The 15,237-nt window shown below is 34.3% G+C and overlaps 1 protein-coding gene across 16 annotated transcripts in view; it reads left to right on the top strand.

Annotated features, from left to right (window-relative positions):
• LOC149780294 (uncharacterized) overlaps positions 1–15,237 on the top strand; it is a 222,413-nt gene that overhangs the window by 151,497 nt on the left and 55,679 nt on the right. For all 16 annotated transcript variants that reach the window (XM_089937115.1, XM_089937101.1, XM_089937108.1 and 13 more), the window contains 5 exons: positions 400–642; positions 1,096–1,557; positions 2,170–2,253; positions 3,694–3,861; positions 4,263–4,505. In XM_089937115.1, coding sequence (XP_089793241.1) covers positions 400–642; positions 1,096–1,557; positions 2,170–2,253; positions 3,694–3,861; positions 4,263–4,505 — 1,200 coding nt within the window. The remainder of the gene's footprint in view (positions 1–399; positions 643–1,095; positions 1,558–2,169; positions 2,254–3,693; positions 3,862–4,262; positions 4,506–15,237) is intronic.

Raw genomic sequence — 15,237 nt, 5'->3', positions numbered from 1 at the left:
TTAGCAGCTCCTTCCCATTCACAAAACATGTTCAGATCAGAACACATGCACTTAGAAATTTATAATTTTGTGAGTTTCTACAAAAAAGATGGAGATTCATTTACTGTGGCCTGTGCATATATTACATAAGCACAGCATTTATAATGGCACCAAAAACAAACCAGTGAAATCAGTTGATTTGGAATAGAATTTTGTCGGGGGAAAAAAATGGGAATACTTAACAAAGAATTTTGTTTGAATGAGAAAAAACATCACTGTTTTTGTTGTATGTGTAAACTGTATGATGAAAGCCTGTTCATGACGGATTTCATTACAGTTCATTTTGGCATATCTTTATATCACTAACAATTTTTAAGGGCTTTTAGTTTCTTTAATGAAAAAATTGTAAACATTTTTTAGATTAAGAACCACCTGCGGACAATTGAACAAATGAAGACAGACCTTCAGATAGCCAAGGGGAGCCACGCCCAGGAAATAAAGCGACTTCAGTCTGAGATGGAGTTGATGCATGAGGAAGTGGAACTTCTGCGAGCTCAGCTTGAGGAAAGTCAGACCCTCAACATGGAGTTCAAGGTGGCAAATGCCACCCTTAATGAGGAGTTGGAGCGCATTAGGAAAATGCAGGAAGAATCAACTATGGAGGTTAGTTTGTGAGAATTGATTTTTCATTTTGTATATACAGTACTTACAGTTATTCTTAGTTATATGATTAGGATCTAACCCAGGATCATAGTCCAAGCATGTTAATGCTGCACCCTCTGAAACCATAGTCTCCATCTAAGTTCCTGTATTGCAGACTTTATTTGTGTTCACTGTTATTAAGTTTATATTGTTCAAAGTTATAAATAGTAAACATATTTGTGGATCAGTATACTGGTATGCTCATGTCAAATGTTTGTTTGCACTATTAAGGTGTTCTCTGTATGAGGGATAGTTGTATAGAGATTTGAACCACAATATTTTTAAGTTACATTTTACAGATACAATGCTCACACTTATAATTCCATGTTTCTGTTGTTTTAGGTAGATATTTTTAGATGATACTTTGCATCATTCACAGTTAAATAATTAATTTTGATGCCTGTAATCTTTCAGCTCCAACGACAGTCTGAGATGATGAAAAACCAGGATGTGACCATCTCAGAGACAAAGCAACAGGTTATAATTCTAGAGGACCAGGTCGACAAGGCCAATGAGGAAATCCAAAAACTAGAAATGAATCTCAACAGCTACAAGCAGAAATACAACCAGTCCACTAACCAGGTTCAGCATCTGGACTCCACAGTCAAAACTCTGCAAGAAAAACTTGCCGAGAGCCGCAGTCATGAGCTAGAAAAGGAGCAAACTATTGAGACCATGAGGAATGACGTGGAAAACTTGAATAAAATGTTCACAGACAAAAAGATGGAAGTTGAAAAGTGTGAGGATGTCATCGAACAGTTGACTCATGAACTTAATGCCACACAAGAGGATCTTTCGCTGTCACAGAATCGGGTGCGAGAGTGTGAGGAAAATATCAAAAACTTTAAGGAACGGCTTCAGGATGTACAGCAAGAGGTGATTTTTTTGCATTATCACTATATTAATAGAATTTCTAAAAGCTGAAATTTTTTTTAAAAAAATGAATAAGATGATTTACAGTAATTTGGAGATTCATGATTTTTGGTGAGATGGAAGTCTTAATAATTCAGAAAGTAAATGAGCTTATGAAATGTATACAGGAAAATTATTTATTCATGAGATATGTATGACCATAAATATATTTTGAACATTTCCACATTTTGTAGCATTGTAAATGTACATAAATAAGATAAGAGAAGAGAGTCATTATAGAATGTTTGATGAACTTTTTGATTGAATTAATATCATTGCTTGCTACTGATGTATTATTCCCTTCTCAGTCAATAATACAGGTATTTGTACCAGCATGTTCAGTGTTTATGTTTTAGTTTTGGATTAATGTCCATCAAACCACAGTATATAAATTATATATGAATTATAACAAGAAAATCTTGTGTCTTTGGTTTGGATGCAGGGGCAGCAAAAAAATTAATGATAAACTTTGCTTTTGCCAACATTCCATTGAATAATTTGCATGGTGTTAACATTTGTCTCTTAGGCATAACACAATGGTGATACATTTTATGGATTTAGTGTTTATCTTTCTAGTCCCTAAGGCATGAGGAAAGGGCCAAGAAGCTTGAAAACGAGTACCTCACTTATCAGGGAGAACACAACCACACAGACCAAGAGGTTAGTTAGGGATTGATACATCTTTCCAAAAGTAGTTCATAGGTATTCAGTTAATGTCTTGGCTATGGTGGTATCTGTCAGTCAAAGGGCAGGGTATAGTATGGGCTGATGCCAGCCGTCAAATCCGATTGATATAAAACATGCATAGTTAAAAAGAAGTCCCTCTTGATTTTAATTGAGGACTACTTTTAATTAAGGAAAGTGACTAATTGAAAGTTGGTTGTTTTCACCTCGATTGTGGCACCTATTTTAGTGGATTATAAACATGATGGTTAACAAGCCTATGTCAAGTTTATTGATAAAAATACATGTCTTAAATTATGGATTTGCACTACATTTACATTGTCATCAGTGACAGTCTTTAAAACTTGATTTTTTTTATGGGCATCATTGTTTGAATAATGTGTATATTCCCATTAAGTATGGATGACTACCTCTGATACCTATTTTGATTTCATTTAAAACATTTCTGTTCTATTTATGTTAAGCACTGACTTTTGTGTCAAAATTGTGCCAAACTGCCCCCCCCCCCATTTATGTATTTCTAAATCGCAAAATTGCTGCACATTTCTTTTGTACTTTAGTAACAGCCAGACAAGTTGTTATAGAGTATGATAAAAGTTGAGAAGTCTTTAGAATGTCAGCAATCAGAGCAGTTTTGTTTTATATATAAAGGGGAAAAACATTACTATTATATTGAGAACTGGTCCTAAATTTTTTATATAAGGTTTTTATAAGCAAGAGAGAGATTAGATGAAAAGTGTATGGTATGTGAGGGACTTAACATGTTTTTATTATGGTTTATTTATGGTTTTATTACATGTATTGCACAGACCAAAGATGCCAATTCTGATCTATTGAATGTAAAGACCACAGGGTTTTGAGTCCTGTAAGACAAATTAATACAAATGTATTTGTTCCACTGTGGCTCCTCACCCCCAACTGTGACTTCAGTATTTTGATGTCAGCGTTATCTTTATAAATAAAAAATACAGGCTATTTATTCCTAAAGCTCCACTATATTCATTTTTCAGTATAATCATGAAATTGTGATTGAGTATTATTTTAGAGAAATTTGTTCACACACTGACATGTGCATTTACACACATGAACTGGCACACACTGAATCTGGGAACATTATTACTTTTTTTAAAAGGTGTAGTTTGCTCAGGGTTAAATAGCTTTTTGTAGTAAATTTTGTAAAATTGAGCATATTGGCTACAAAAAGCTTATAGAACTAATGTTGAACACATTATGGTAAATACATTCGTTGGTATCGTAGTCATTATCATTAATGTCAATTTGATTATTTTCGGTGAATGTTGCAAAAGTTTCATGGACATGGAAATGTTTTTGATTTATTGAGTACATGTAACATGCTTTGGATATGGTAATTTACGTGCAAATTATGTGACACTATCTTCACTGTTTGTTTGACAGTACCTGGAGAAAGAAGAAAGAATTAACCATTTGGAATATACACTGGATGAGACCCAGTCCAACTTACAGAACAAGATCCACCAGATTTCAGAGCTGCAGGACCAAATAAACGAGATTCGAGTTGATATAGCGTCTCTCAAAGAGCAGAAAAGCAGTGCACTGAAAGAGGTACAATCCTTGATATTGTATTCATCATCATCCATAAAAGTTATCTGCCCTTTTCAGCTCATGCTAGCATCATCAAAGTCATAAAATAAAATAATTTTTTTAGTTCTTTACACAGGATTTTTGTTAACAAATTGACTGTCTAGAGAAAAGATGCAACAGCTTCAGTACATCCTTGCCTTATTGCATCAGCATTATAAAGTAATTTTAAAATGTCGCCCAGAAAATTTTAGAATGTTAGTATTTTAAACATAATTTCAGTTGAAAGATTTACCATTTGAAGCCAATTGTGCAGTTCTGTAGCAAAACCTTGCCTCATCTAACCAGCACACTGAAACTTGTAAAATAAAGTTACTCAAATATCCTCCTATATTTGGCAATTAACTCATCCTTTCTATGTGCAGATTGACCGTCTGGAGCAGAATGTCCAGCAACTGCAGCACAACTTGGCCTCATCTCACCAGCGCCACAAGCAGGAGGCAACACATCTGGAGGAGGCCCTCACAAAGGTTGATAGTGACTTTCGCCAGTCGCAGGCACGTTGCCAGGCTCTTGAGCAAGAGATTACGCGCAAAGAAGAGCATATCAAGCGCAATGAGGGAGAGATCCGTGCATGTCGCCAGGACATTGCCATGAAAAAGGATGAAGTAAGTGTTTTTCATGTACTATATATGCAATTAAAGGTCTTGTTTTCCTATAAATTTGTTTCGCTTAGTAGAGCTTCATTCCTTTTGAGGGACTCATGTTGCAGAATAATTTTGGATGTAGACAATACGTTTAAAGTATGGACAAGGCCTATTAATTTGGGGGTCAGATGTCAAGGTCATTTTGGCATAAAGAAAGGTGGATTTTGCAGAGGTTTCCCGGTACAGTTTCGAACTTTGCATAGGGCTTGATTTTTTAAAGATAAAAGAATTTTCCAAGTTTTCTTCACTGGTTATCTTGGTTATTAAAAAGAGACCTTTTACATCATAGGTCTTGTTAAAATAATTTTTAATTCCCTTTATTTTTATTGTAGGATTGTTGGGTGTAATTTAGGTTATGGAGTATACAGCTTGATCTTCAAATGTGCCCTTCTGAATAGACTGCCAGCTTCATTTGGTCATTTTCACAAAACACAAGCAGACAACTTTTTTACTCTTTATTATTTTATAATTCATTTATTGCACTTTCAGAAACTGGTATTGTCTGACAAATTTCATTTTCACTATTTTTTTAATAACTGCTAAATTTAGTGTACTTTGGACTTATTCAGGCTCATTTTTCAAGTACGTGGAGCTATCTGCTTCATATAGTGCATGGTTTCTATAATTACTACATGTAAAGAAATTTCAGTCCAACATTCTTACCATTGTACATGTTGCCAAGTACAGAAGTACATAATAATTGTAGACTATAGCCAGAGTAAATTTTGTCTTAGAGTAAGTTCCTTGACCAAACTTTGTTGATGGTTTGTACATAATGTGAGAAAGAAAGATATAGATTCTGGAATTCTTAAGGTCAGAGGTCATGGTCATATTATGTCAAATAAGAAAATAATGGTTCCTACAGATCAGGTGTAGTTCAAGATCCTATACCATGACCAAAGTCAAGATCGTTGAGAGCTTGTGTATTTAAAACATGCCTTTCGTGGTATTCTTGTTAAAGACAATGCAGTGATTGAAGTAACACTGAGGAATTCATAGTATCTCATGTTATCACTTATACGAATTGCACACCTGCAAAATTTAAATCATTTTCTTAGCTCCTAGATTTTGGGAGGTTTAGGATATGAAAAAAGTATAAATTTTTAAAGAAAAGAACATTGTTTTTGGGTGAAACTTCACTGTATGTATGATAACTAATTTTCATTTTCTCACCTATCATTCAGTTTCACCCATTTCTGTCATTGTCTGATGTCCATCTGTCTGTCCACTAGCAAAAGTTTGTTGTCACTGCTTCTGCTTTGAGGTGTGCTGTGAAGATTTGCACACACATTTATCCTAATGCTAAGTTGGTTCAAACTGAAAATTGTGTTCCTATATAACCAATATGGCTGCCACAGAAGTCTTCTAGAAAATCAATGCTATTCCTGAATGGATAGACATATCACCATGGGGTTTTCACTCAAAGACTTGTTATGATGTGGAGCTGGTCCTCAATGAAAATGGTACTGATCTGATGTTTGATAATGCCGCCATGGCAGCCATCTTGAAAATCTTGTTATTGCTACTCCTTCTGAATGGAAGGTCATGTCAACTTAACCATTTCCCCAGATGAAATCTAATGACGTGTGATTAGTCCTTAATGAAAATGGTTCACTCTGATGTACAGTTGACCACAGTTGGCAGTCTTCTTGAAAATCTTGTCAGAGCAATTCCTCCTCACGCCATGGTCATATCCACCTGGGATTTTCACTGAAAGATTTATATGATATTCGGTTGATCCTAAATTAAAATGGTGCTAATCTGATGTCCTATATGGTCCCCATGGCATTTATCTTGAAAATGTTATTAATACTACTCCTGAACAAAAAGTCATGTCATCAAGGGGTTTTCATGAGAAGACTTCTTATGATGCCTAGTTGATCCTTAATAAAAATGGTTCCACTCAGAAATCCTATATGATCACAACAGCAGCCATCTTGAAAATCTTGTTATTGCTACTCCACCACAAGGGATGGTCACACAGACATGAGGTTTTCACTTAAAGACTTCTTATGATGTTTAGTTGGTCCTAAATGAAAACAGTTCGGATCTGTAATCCAGTACAGCCTCCATTGCAACCATCTTAAAAATCTTAATCACTACTCTTCCTAAATGGAATATCATATTGACATGGGATATTCACCAGAAGACTTCTTGTGGTGCCTAGTTGGTCCTAAATTAAAACGAATCTACTGGGATATCCAATATGGTCACCACAGCAGCAGTCTTGTTATAGATACTTCTTGTCAATGGTTTATCACATCATATGGGATTTTACTTTAAGACTTTTATGATTTTGGTCCTAAATGAAAACTGTGCCAAGCGGATCCAATATCCTGTGTGACCACCACTGCTGCCATCTTGAAAATTTTGTTACAGTTACTCCACCAGAATTGATAGTCATATTGACAATGGGTTTTCGCCAGTAGATTAAGTATGATATCTGACTGATCCTGAGTAAGAATGGTGCCACTCAGATCTCACATATAACAGCCATCTTGAAATTTTTCTTGTTGCTACTCTTCCAAAATTTAGACATATCCATGTAGGTTTTCACCAAAAGACTTCTTATAATATTTATCTGTCCTAAATAAAATTGGTGTCATGCAGACATCCAATATGACTGCCACAATGAACATAACGAAAATCTTATCAGTAGTTCTCATAAATGAATGCTCACAAGGTTTTCACCAAAAGTCTTGTAAGCTGTGTCAGGTTTGTCCCAAATGAAAATAGTGCTGATCTAACATTCAATATGGTTGCCACAATGTCCCAAATGAAAATAGTGCTGATCTAACATCCAATATGGTTGCCACAATGTCTAATTTGAAAATCTTACCCCTCATGAATGTCTGAGATGGTTTCAACACTTAGCAGTTAAGAAGAAGAAATGGTCTTATCTTGAATTCATGTAAATTCTTTTCAGCCATTAGAACATTAGTCCCTTTGAGGGACTTTTGTTTTACCTTTGCAAGCATTTATTCCCTGAGTATTTTATAGACTTTCCATGTATGAGACATGGTGTAATTATTTATAGGAATGTAATTTTTGTGTGACTGACAATTAAGTTGTGTTGAATTAAGTACAGATTTTGAAATCTCTCAGTTTCTTTCATGACTTTTAACCTTAAAGTTAATGCCATGTCTTGCAGTGTTTCATAACTTTTTCTGATAAACTGTTTTCTTGATGGATTTAAACTTTTAGTACATCTGACCATATCATGTTTTTGCTAGGTATTGCCGTTCTCTGTAGAGAAAAAAACAAATTTGAATGCATGTGATAATTATCACTGCCCTCTGACATTTCCATTAAAATCTAAAGGTAGGTATGGGTGTTCGAAACTCCAATATTAGTTTAACCCCCATCCTGATATATCAGTGTTCAGTATGCAGATTGTACATTCAGAGAGCAAAAAGTGCATTAGATTTGAATTTTTAAAAATACCCATATAACTGGTTTGCATGTGGAAAAATGTTTTCAAGTTTTCTTGTACGCAGGATATCTTGCCAGCATGACAGGTATGTCATAAATCTTTATATAGCATGTCAACATTGATAGCTTTGAAATAATTTGGTATGGATTTATATTGTTGACTTTATTGATTTTTCTCATATGAAAATTGAGAATCTGTTAACAAGGAATATCCTTTTAAGCATTTTGACCTCACCTATACCCTGTCAGATAACTCCTGTTACTTGTAGGGGGCATGAAAGTCACCCCCACTCACTATAATTTTCACATTGATTGACTTGTAACAAAATCCATATGTCAGGAAGGATCAATAATGAATTCTGAAAATGTTGATTTATCAAACACTATTGTCTCTAACATTACAAAAAACGTTGACAAGACTGGTCTCAGTTTGTAATTTCTTACAATTGGTATTAGAAAGGTCACAGAATAATTTTTTCATAAGATCAAATTTAGGTCATTAACATTGCCAACTTTTATGTTTCTATAATAGCTGGTTGAGGATGAATTTATTCTGGGCTAGTAGAATGATTTACTCCTCCCATGACAGGTTGAGTACTTTTCTCCTTCCCTGACAGGTGAGTGATTTACTCCTGCCCTAACAGGTTGAGTAATTTACTCCTTCCTTGCCAGGTTGAATAATTTACTCCTTCCCTGACAGTTTGAGTGATTTACTCTTTCCCTGACAGGTTGAGTGATTTACTCCTTCCCTGACAGGTTGAGTAATTTACTCCTTCCCTAACAGGTTGAGTGATTTACTCCTTCCTTGCCAGGTTGAATGATTTACTCCTTCCCTGACAGGTTGAGTGATTTACTCCTTCTCTGACAAGTTGAGTGATTTACTCCTTCCCTGACAGGTTGAGTGATTTACTCCTTCTCTGACAGGTTGAGTGATTTACTCCTACCCTGACAGTTTGAGTGATTTACTCCTTCCCTGAAGGTTGAGTGACACATTTTCAGCCCCTTAACATCCAATGTTATTGATAGTTGTGTATGTCATTCCTATGTACAATATATATTTGCTTGTAAGCTTAGTCCTGTTGCAGACAGCATAGACCTGGGTCTACCATTGCATAATGCACCAGTAGATTAGGGTCTGTGTTGTTTGTACTACTGATTACCCCTAACAAACTACATAGATCCAAATCTGCCATCTGTGCTTCAATCTTGGTATAAAAATGTTTACTGGTGTCACTTTACATTTTACTCTTCAAGTCATGATGTAATTATTACAATATTGTATTATGTCAGTATTATGTTGTCATCATTGCACCAAGGTAGTAGTGTCATGAACCTTGAGAGGCATTGACATCACATAGGTTCTATAGTGTCATTGATTTTGAGAGAGATTGACATTATGCAGGTAGTATAGTATCATGAACCTTAAGAGAGATTGACATAATACAGGTAGTATAGTGGCATACACCTTGAGAGAGATTGACATAATACAGGTTGCATAGTGTCATGAACTTTGAGAGAGATTGACATAATACAGGTAGTATAGTGTCATGAACCTTGGGAGAGATTGACATCATACCGGTAGTATAATGTCATAAACCTTGAGAGAGATTTCTTGACATAATACAGGTAGTATAGTATGCTTAATAATGAAGGCAGAATTGAAATACAAATACCTTGAGAGAGATTGACGTAATACAGGTAGTATAGTGTCATAAACCTTGAGAGAGATTAATATAATACAGGTAGTATAGTGTCAGAGAGATTGACATAATACAGGTAGTATAGTGTCATCAACCTTGAGAGAGATTGACATAATACAGGTAGTATAGTGTCATCAACCTTGAGAGAGATTAACATAATACAGGTAGTATAGTGTCATAAACCTTGGGAGAGATTGACGTAATACAGGTAGTATAGTGTCATGAACCTTGAGAGATTGACATCATACAGTCACAGCTTTGTTCTGCTGCTTAATAATGAAGGCAGAATTGAAATACAAAATAGTTATTTTAATAGTGTTAATACATTGCCTGTTGCTATTGCTTTGCTTTCCTTGAGGATAGACATTGGGCATATGAACCCACTGCAACAGGATGAAAACTGGGGTGCGGTGGGGGAATGGATTTAGCGAAGATACTGAATGCATCTTCTTGAATGAGATGTTTATTTATAATGTAATTGGATAATGAATGAATCTGCCACTTTGCTCATATGTATAAAGTACAACAATGGATTTAGCAAAATAATGAGCATAGAGTTCAACAATGGATGTAAGAAAATGATATTGTTCCTACACAGAACTAATCAGAGCATGGAACTTCAAAAAATATTCAGACAAAAATTGACGTAGGAACTTATAAACAAATGTGATTCTGCATGGACCTATCACCGTGTATGATCTTTGTATAGAAATTGTAAACAAATTACTATATGGACCTATCACCGTTAATGATCAGTGTTTAGAAATTGTAAACAAATTACTATATGGACCTATCACCGTGTATGATCATTGTATAGAAATTCTAAACAAATTACTATATGGACCTATCACCATGTATGATCATTGTATAGAAATTGTAAACAAATTACTATATGGACCTATCAGCAAGGCGATAAACATATAGAATTTATACATGAATATGAATAACGTATGGTTCTTCGAAAAGTGTAATATATGTATAATTGATTTTCACCAATATAGCAACATTGAATTAGACTTTCACCCATACAGCAATACTGAATTATAATTTCAGCCATATTGCAATACTGAATTACCAGAATTATATTGATTCAAAATTGGAACATATTTTATGGCATCCAGTGAATGATCACAGTTCCACAGCTCACCTCAAATGATCAATGAGCAACTACTTATAGTCAACTCCTCCCCGTCTGTCAAAGAATCCCTCGAGAAACCCTTATGCTGGCAGACCCATTGGTCCTGAATGTTTAGTCCCTTACTGTGAATAAACCAATATTGTTCTTTACACCAACATTACCATCCACCACAGCATCCAGGTTACACAAACTCTTACAGAGTTCAATGAATCTGCATGAACAGCTAAAAATACAGTGACTGAGCTGTGTAGTACCAATACATGAGATGCAATTAAGTACACATACACTGATATACATTACGCATGCATGCACATGAATTGTCTTTGTTACACAATAAATTATTTAATCAGAACTGCTGCATGAAATTAATATTATAATTTATAATAACCAGTTTCATACATGAATCTGTATCCAAGAAGAATAAACTTGCTGGATTATAGGAACTCATGCATTACTTGTCATTTAATGCATGCAACATACAACTGAATTAAACTTGTCAGCTTCTGTAAAATCGGCTAATTCCAGACAGAACTCTTCTGTATCATGGTAACTCCATGAGAATCAGATATAGGTTGTGGTCAAATCCATGGCCAGGAAACTTTAATCAGGTCTCTCACTGCTGGCACTTTGCACTTGGAGTGGTTGGTATTTAAGACTCAGTCTTTTGAAATAGATAATGTTAAAAATGAACCAGCTTATGGTAATGCTATACATAGGGTGCATAAACATTCTACTACAAACAATTCAGTGACACCCACATCAGATTCCACATCAGATTTATATCAGTGAAACCACTAATCTCCTAATCTCCATGAACTTCTAGTGAAGAAGATTTTTGATTTTAAACCCTGAGTATGCATGTATGTGTGTGTGTGTGTATATATATATATATATATATATATATATATATATATATATATATATATATATATATATATATATGTATATATGCACATACACACACATTGTTTTTGTGGCAGATAGTTAAGTATTTGTACCATATTGTATTACAATACAGTAATCTAAGTACTCCTGTAAGGTAAAGTTAATTACAATGTATAGTTTCTGCTTGGCTCTTTTTGAATTCATATGGCCATATATATTACATAATATCCCTCAAGCCAAACATAATTCAAGAATGAATGCACTGCATAGATATGTATGTATGTATGTATGCTCCCACTTCTTCCTGTTCGGCTCTTACCTCTAACTATTCTGTCCAAATTTAGAAGTGACTTCTTCCTAATATTCAAGTTTATATCTATCCTTGTCTCGTGACCATATTTTACACCATCAAGTACCATAAAATGTTTATCAATCTTCATGTATGACTTTGTACTGTTAATTTGTTTTTGACCTTAGCAACATTAAATTCTTCGTTTTTAAAGAAGTTAAAAATGCTGACATTTAACCACTGAGAATCTCTTAGCATTGATTCTCTGACCTGTATAAAAAAAATTACGCCGATGATTTATTAGTCTTTAATTTCAGCACTCTGAGTTCTATCTTACTTACATACAATCTGAACTTTGGCCCCAGATTCAAAAAAGGATTCCCTTAATACCCGTGGGTAATAAATTATGCCATATATTTGCCATTTTCAAGAGAGAAATACCCATTATACTCTTGAACACTTCAATTACGTTGTAGATTTTATGGGTAACATCTTTTCCATGAATAAGTCTAAAAGTGAAAATGATTGTTTGATTATTTTATTGCCTGTTGTGGAGACCTTTAAGCCCTATCTGGTAAATACAGCCTTAGATCCTCATTTTGTATGGTCTCGATGAAGGCACTAAAGAAACTGAACATGTATGTATTTATTGTTAATAGGTTTCATTGGGTACCATTTAATTGATTTATTAGATGACCTTATGACCCAATATGACTGTTTCAGAGTTTTGATTGAACAAGTTACTTTAAAATTTCCTGATGTGTAAAGGAACAAGTTTTCCAATGTGCAGTATTTTTCTGTCTCACCCTACAGTGAGATACCAACCAACCTGATTCTAACAGAATCATTCCTATTTGTAAACTCAAATTACATTATAATCAGAATCCACATTTCTGGTCAAAACTAACTGCATGTAGATGAACACAATTTAAACACTGGTATATAGAGATCACTAAAAAGTTTGTAATGTCTGAGTGTAATTAATCTGTGGTGAAGTGAAGCGTACCATATGTACTTGCTTATAAGACGAGTCCATTTGCAAACTGCACAGACTCAGACCTGCCATTGTATAATGCACCAACGGACCTTGATCTGTGCAGTAGGAGTAATCAGTAGAACAAAATAGACCCTAATCTGCAGATGCTTTATGCTATTATAGATCATGATCTTTGTTGTTTGCAGTTTCACTTGACTTATAAGCGAGTATAGATGGTACCTAAGCATTTGTGTCATGAAAGTAATTGAATATTAACCACCCAAAAAAAATCCTGTCAGCTTAGTGCTTTTATTCACCTGAAAAAGTTTGAGAAAATTGATAAAAAGAAAGGTCACTGATAAAGATTTTACCTCAGTGAAACACCATTTTGTGTCAGAAATTCAAAACAAGATAAAATTAAAGCTGCTACATGGGACAAATGGCATGTCTTTATAGTCTGTATTCGTTGGACTTAAGCATGGCACATGGCAGGAAAGAAGTCCATAGGAAGCACACTTCAACCAGTAATCTCTTTGACCTTAGGGGTAATAAAATAATAATAATAACATAATGATAATAATAATAATAATGATAATAATAATAATAATGATAATAATAAAATGTGCTTAAAATAATATGTTGGATAAAAATGTGAAGTGTTTGTGTTTTTACATTCTCTTTCTGATTTTTTAACACTCATATTTCTGTTTGACCATTGTAGAAGATGACATATCTGACATCAAATCATTGTGTCAATTGGTGCATCTCTGCTGTGACCTATCAGTGCATTCATAACATCACGATTGTGTGCTAGTTTTCCTTCAGTTTAATTTCAGGACTTTAAGTTATATTTCTGCACTATAACCATGTATTCTTTTTTTCTAAATGCATTCTGCAGTTCTATGATAGAAAGGATCCATGTGTAAACCAAATCTCATACACTCTTTATAAATAAGGCAAACATTTCAAGGAATGTTTTTGGTTGTTTTAATCCCTGAAAGACAGTGAGCTGGCAGTTGTGGTTATAGTCTTTTGGATTGGACTCGTAACTCATTTTCCTTGGGAAATTTTATCTTTTTCACCTGAAACAAAGGTAGGAAACATGTTTTAGTTACTTCCAATTGCAATAAAATTCATCTGTTTTGGAGAGATTTTAATTCTGCTTGATGCTTAAGTATATAGAAGACATTGCTTTTGATTGACTGTTTTGCCTATGAATGTGTAGTAGGGTCAGACAAATATTTTTGTGGAATATCCTGGCCCCTTTTACTCCAGATCTCAAACCTACCCTGCTTTTTGCTAAGGTATATCTGTCTGTATGCAGTTCCGACTTCTTATCTGTTACAGATCTAATGGCAAAAATCTAAAATACAGACACAGACTAATTTCAACCAAAAGAAAAGTCATCATTTTTTGGTATCATTGTAGAACCACCTTTTTCTTTTTCTGTAATTCCACCCGCTTTGGTGTATTATGAATGATGCTGACATCATCGAGTGCAGAACTTGGGTACTTCCTTGTGATGCATAGATGTGGTATGCAGGAATAATGATTTAAGTATAATAAGCGGCATATGTCATGAACTGCTGTCACATGGCTATACGGAAACTCGGACAATTAAGGATATGGAAATAGAAACTGAGTTTTCCTTGACAAGGTTTTACCCAAAACATTGGGAATTGCGATTTGATTGGCAGCTTTGATGGGGTGATATAAAACATCATTGTGATAAGATGATATCGTGGTTTTTTTTGTAACACTGACAGTTTAATTCATGACTTCTGCATAAGCATGTTTTAAAAACTGTGTTTAATGATATCATCTCAAACTCGTTAGAATTTTGGCTTTAAGTTTCTGATTAAGTTCATCCAAGTTTTCAGATAGTAAGAAATATTTCTGCAGTTTTGCATGTACAAACTTTGTCCAAAGCATTTTCAATCTGTAACAGCTATCGTTGAAGCATTTTAGCAATACCTCACTTAGTGGAACTATCAACTAGCCATCTGAGAACCTGATTGAACAAGACTAAACTTGCATTTTGCTTTTGACGATTAGATGTGTGTGATATTCTAATGAATACAATATGTTTTTGTACAATGTTTACAGTAGATAAATATTATCTTCATCAATTTCTCATACATTTAATTTGATAAAAAAGATTAAAAGCAAGCTGTGTATTTTGGATATTATGATGTTTCTTTGATCAGCGATCCATTTGACCAATAATTAAATGAAAACTATCAAGTGAACATAAGCTTTTATAGTAGTGTTTA

The sequence above is a fragment of the Sinohyriopsis cumingii genome, chromosome 16, assembly GCF_028554795.1.
Source record: "Sinohyriopsis cumingii isolate HCF-2022 chromosome 16, ASM2855479v2, whole genome shotgun sequence".
Classification (NCBI taxonomy): Eukaryota; Metazoa; Mollusca; class Bivalvia; order Unionida; family Unionidae; genus Sinohyriopsis; species Sinohyriopsis cumingii.
The sequence above is the reverse complement of the archived record's forward strand: the minus strand, read 5'-3'. Positions and strand labels throughout refer to the sequence as shown.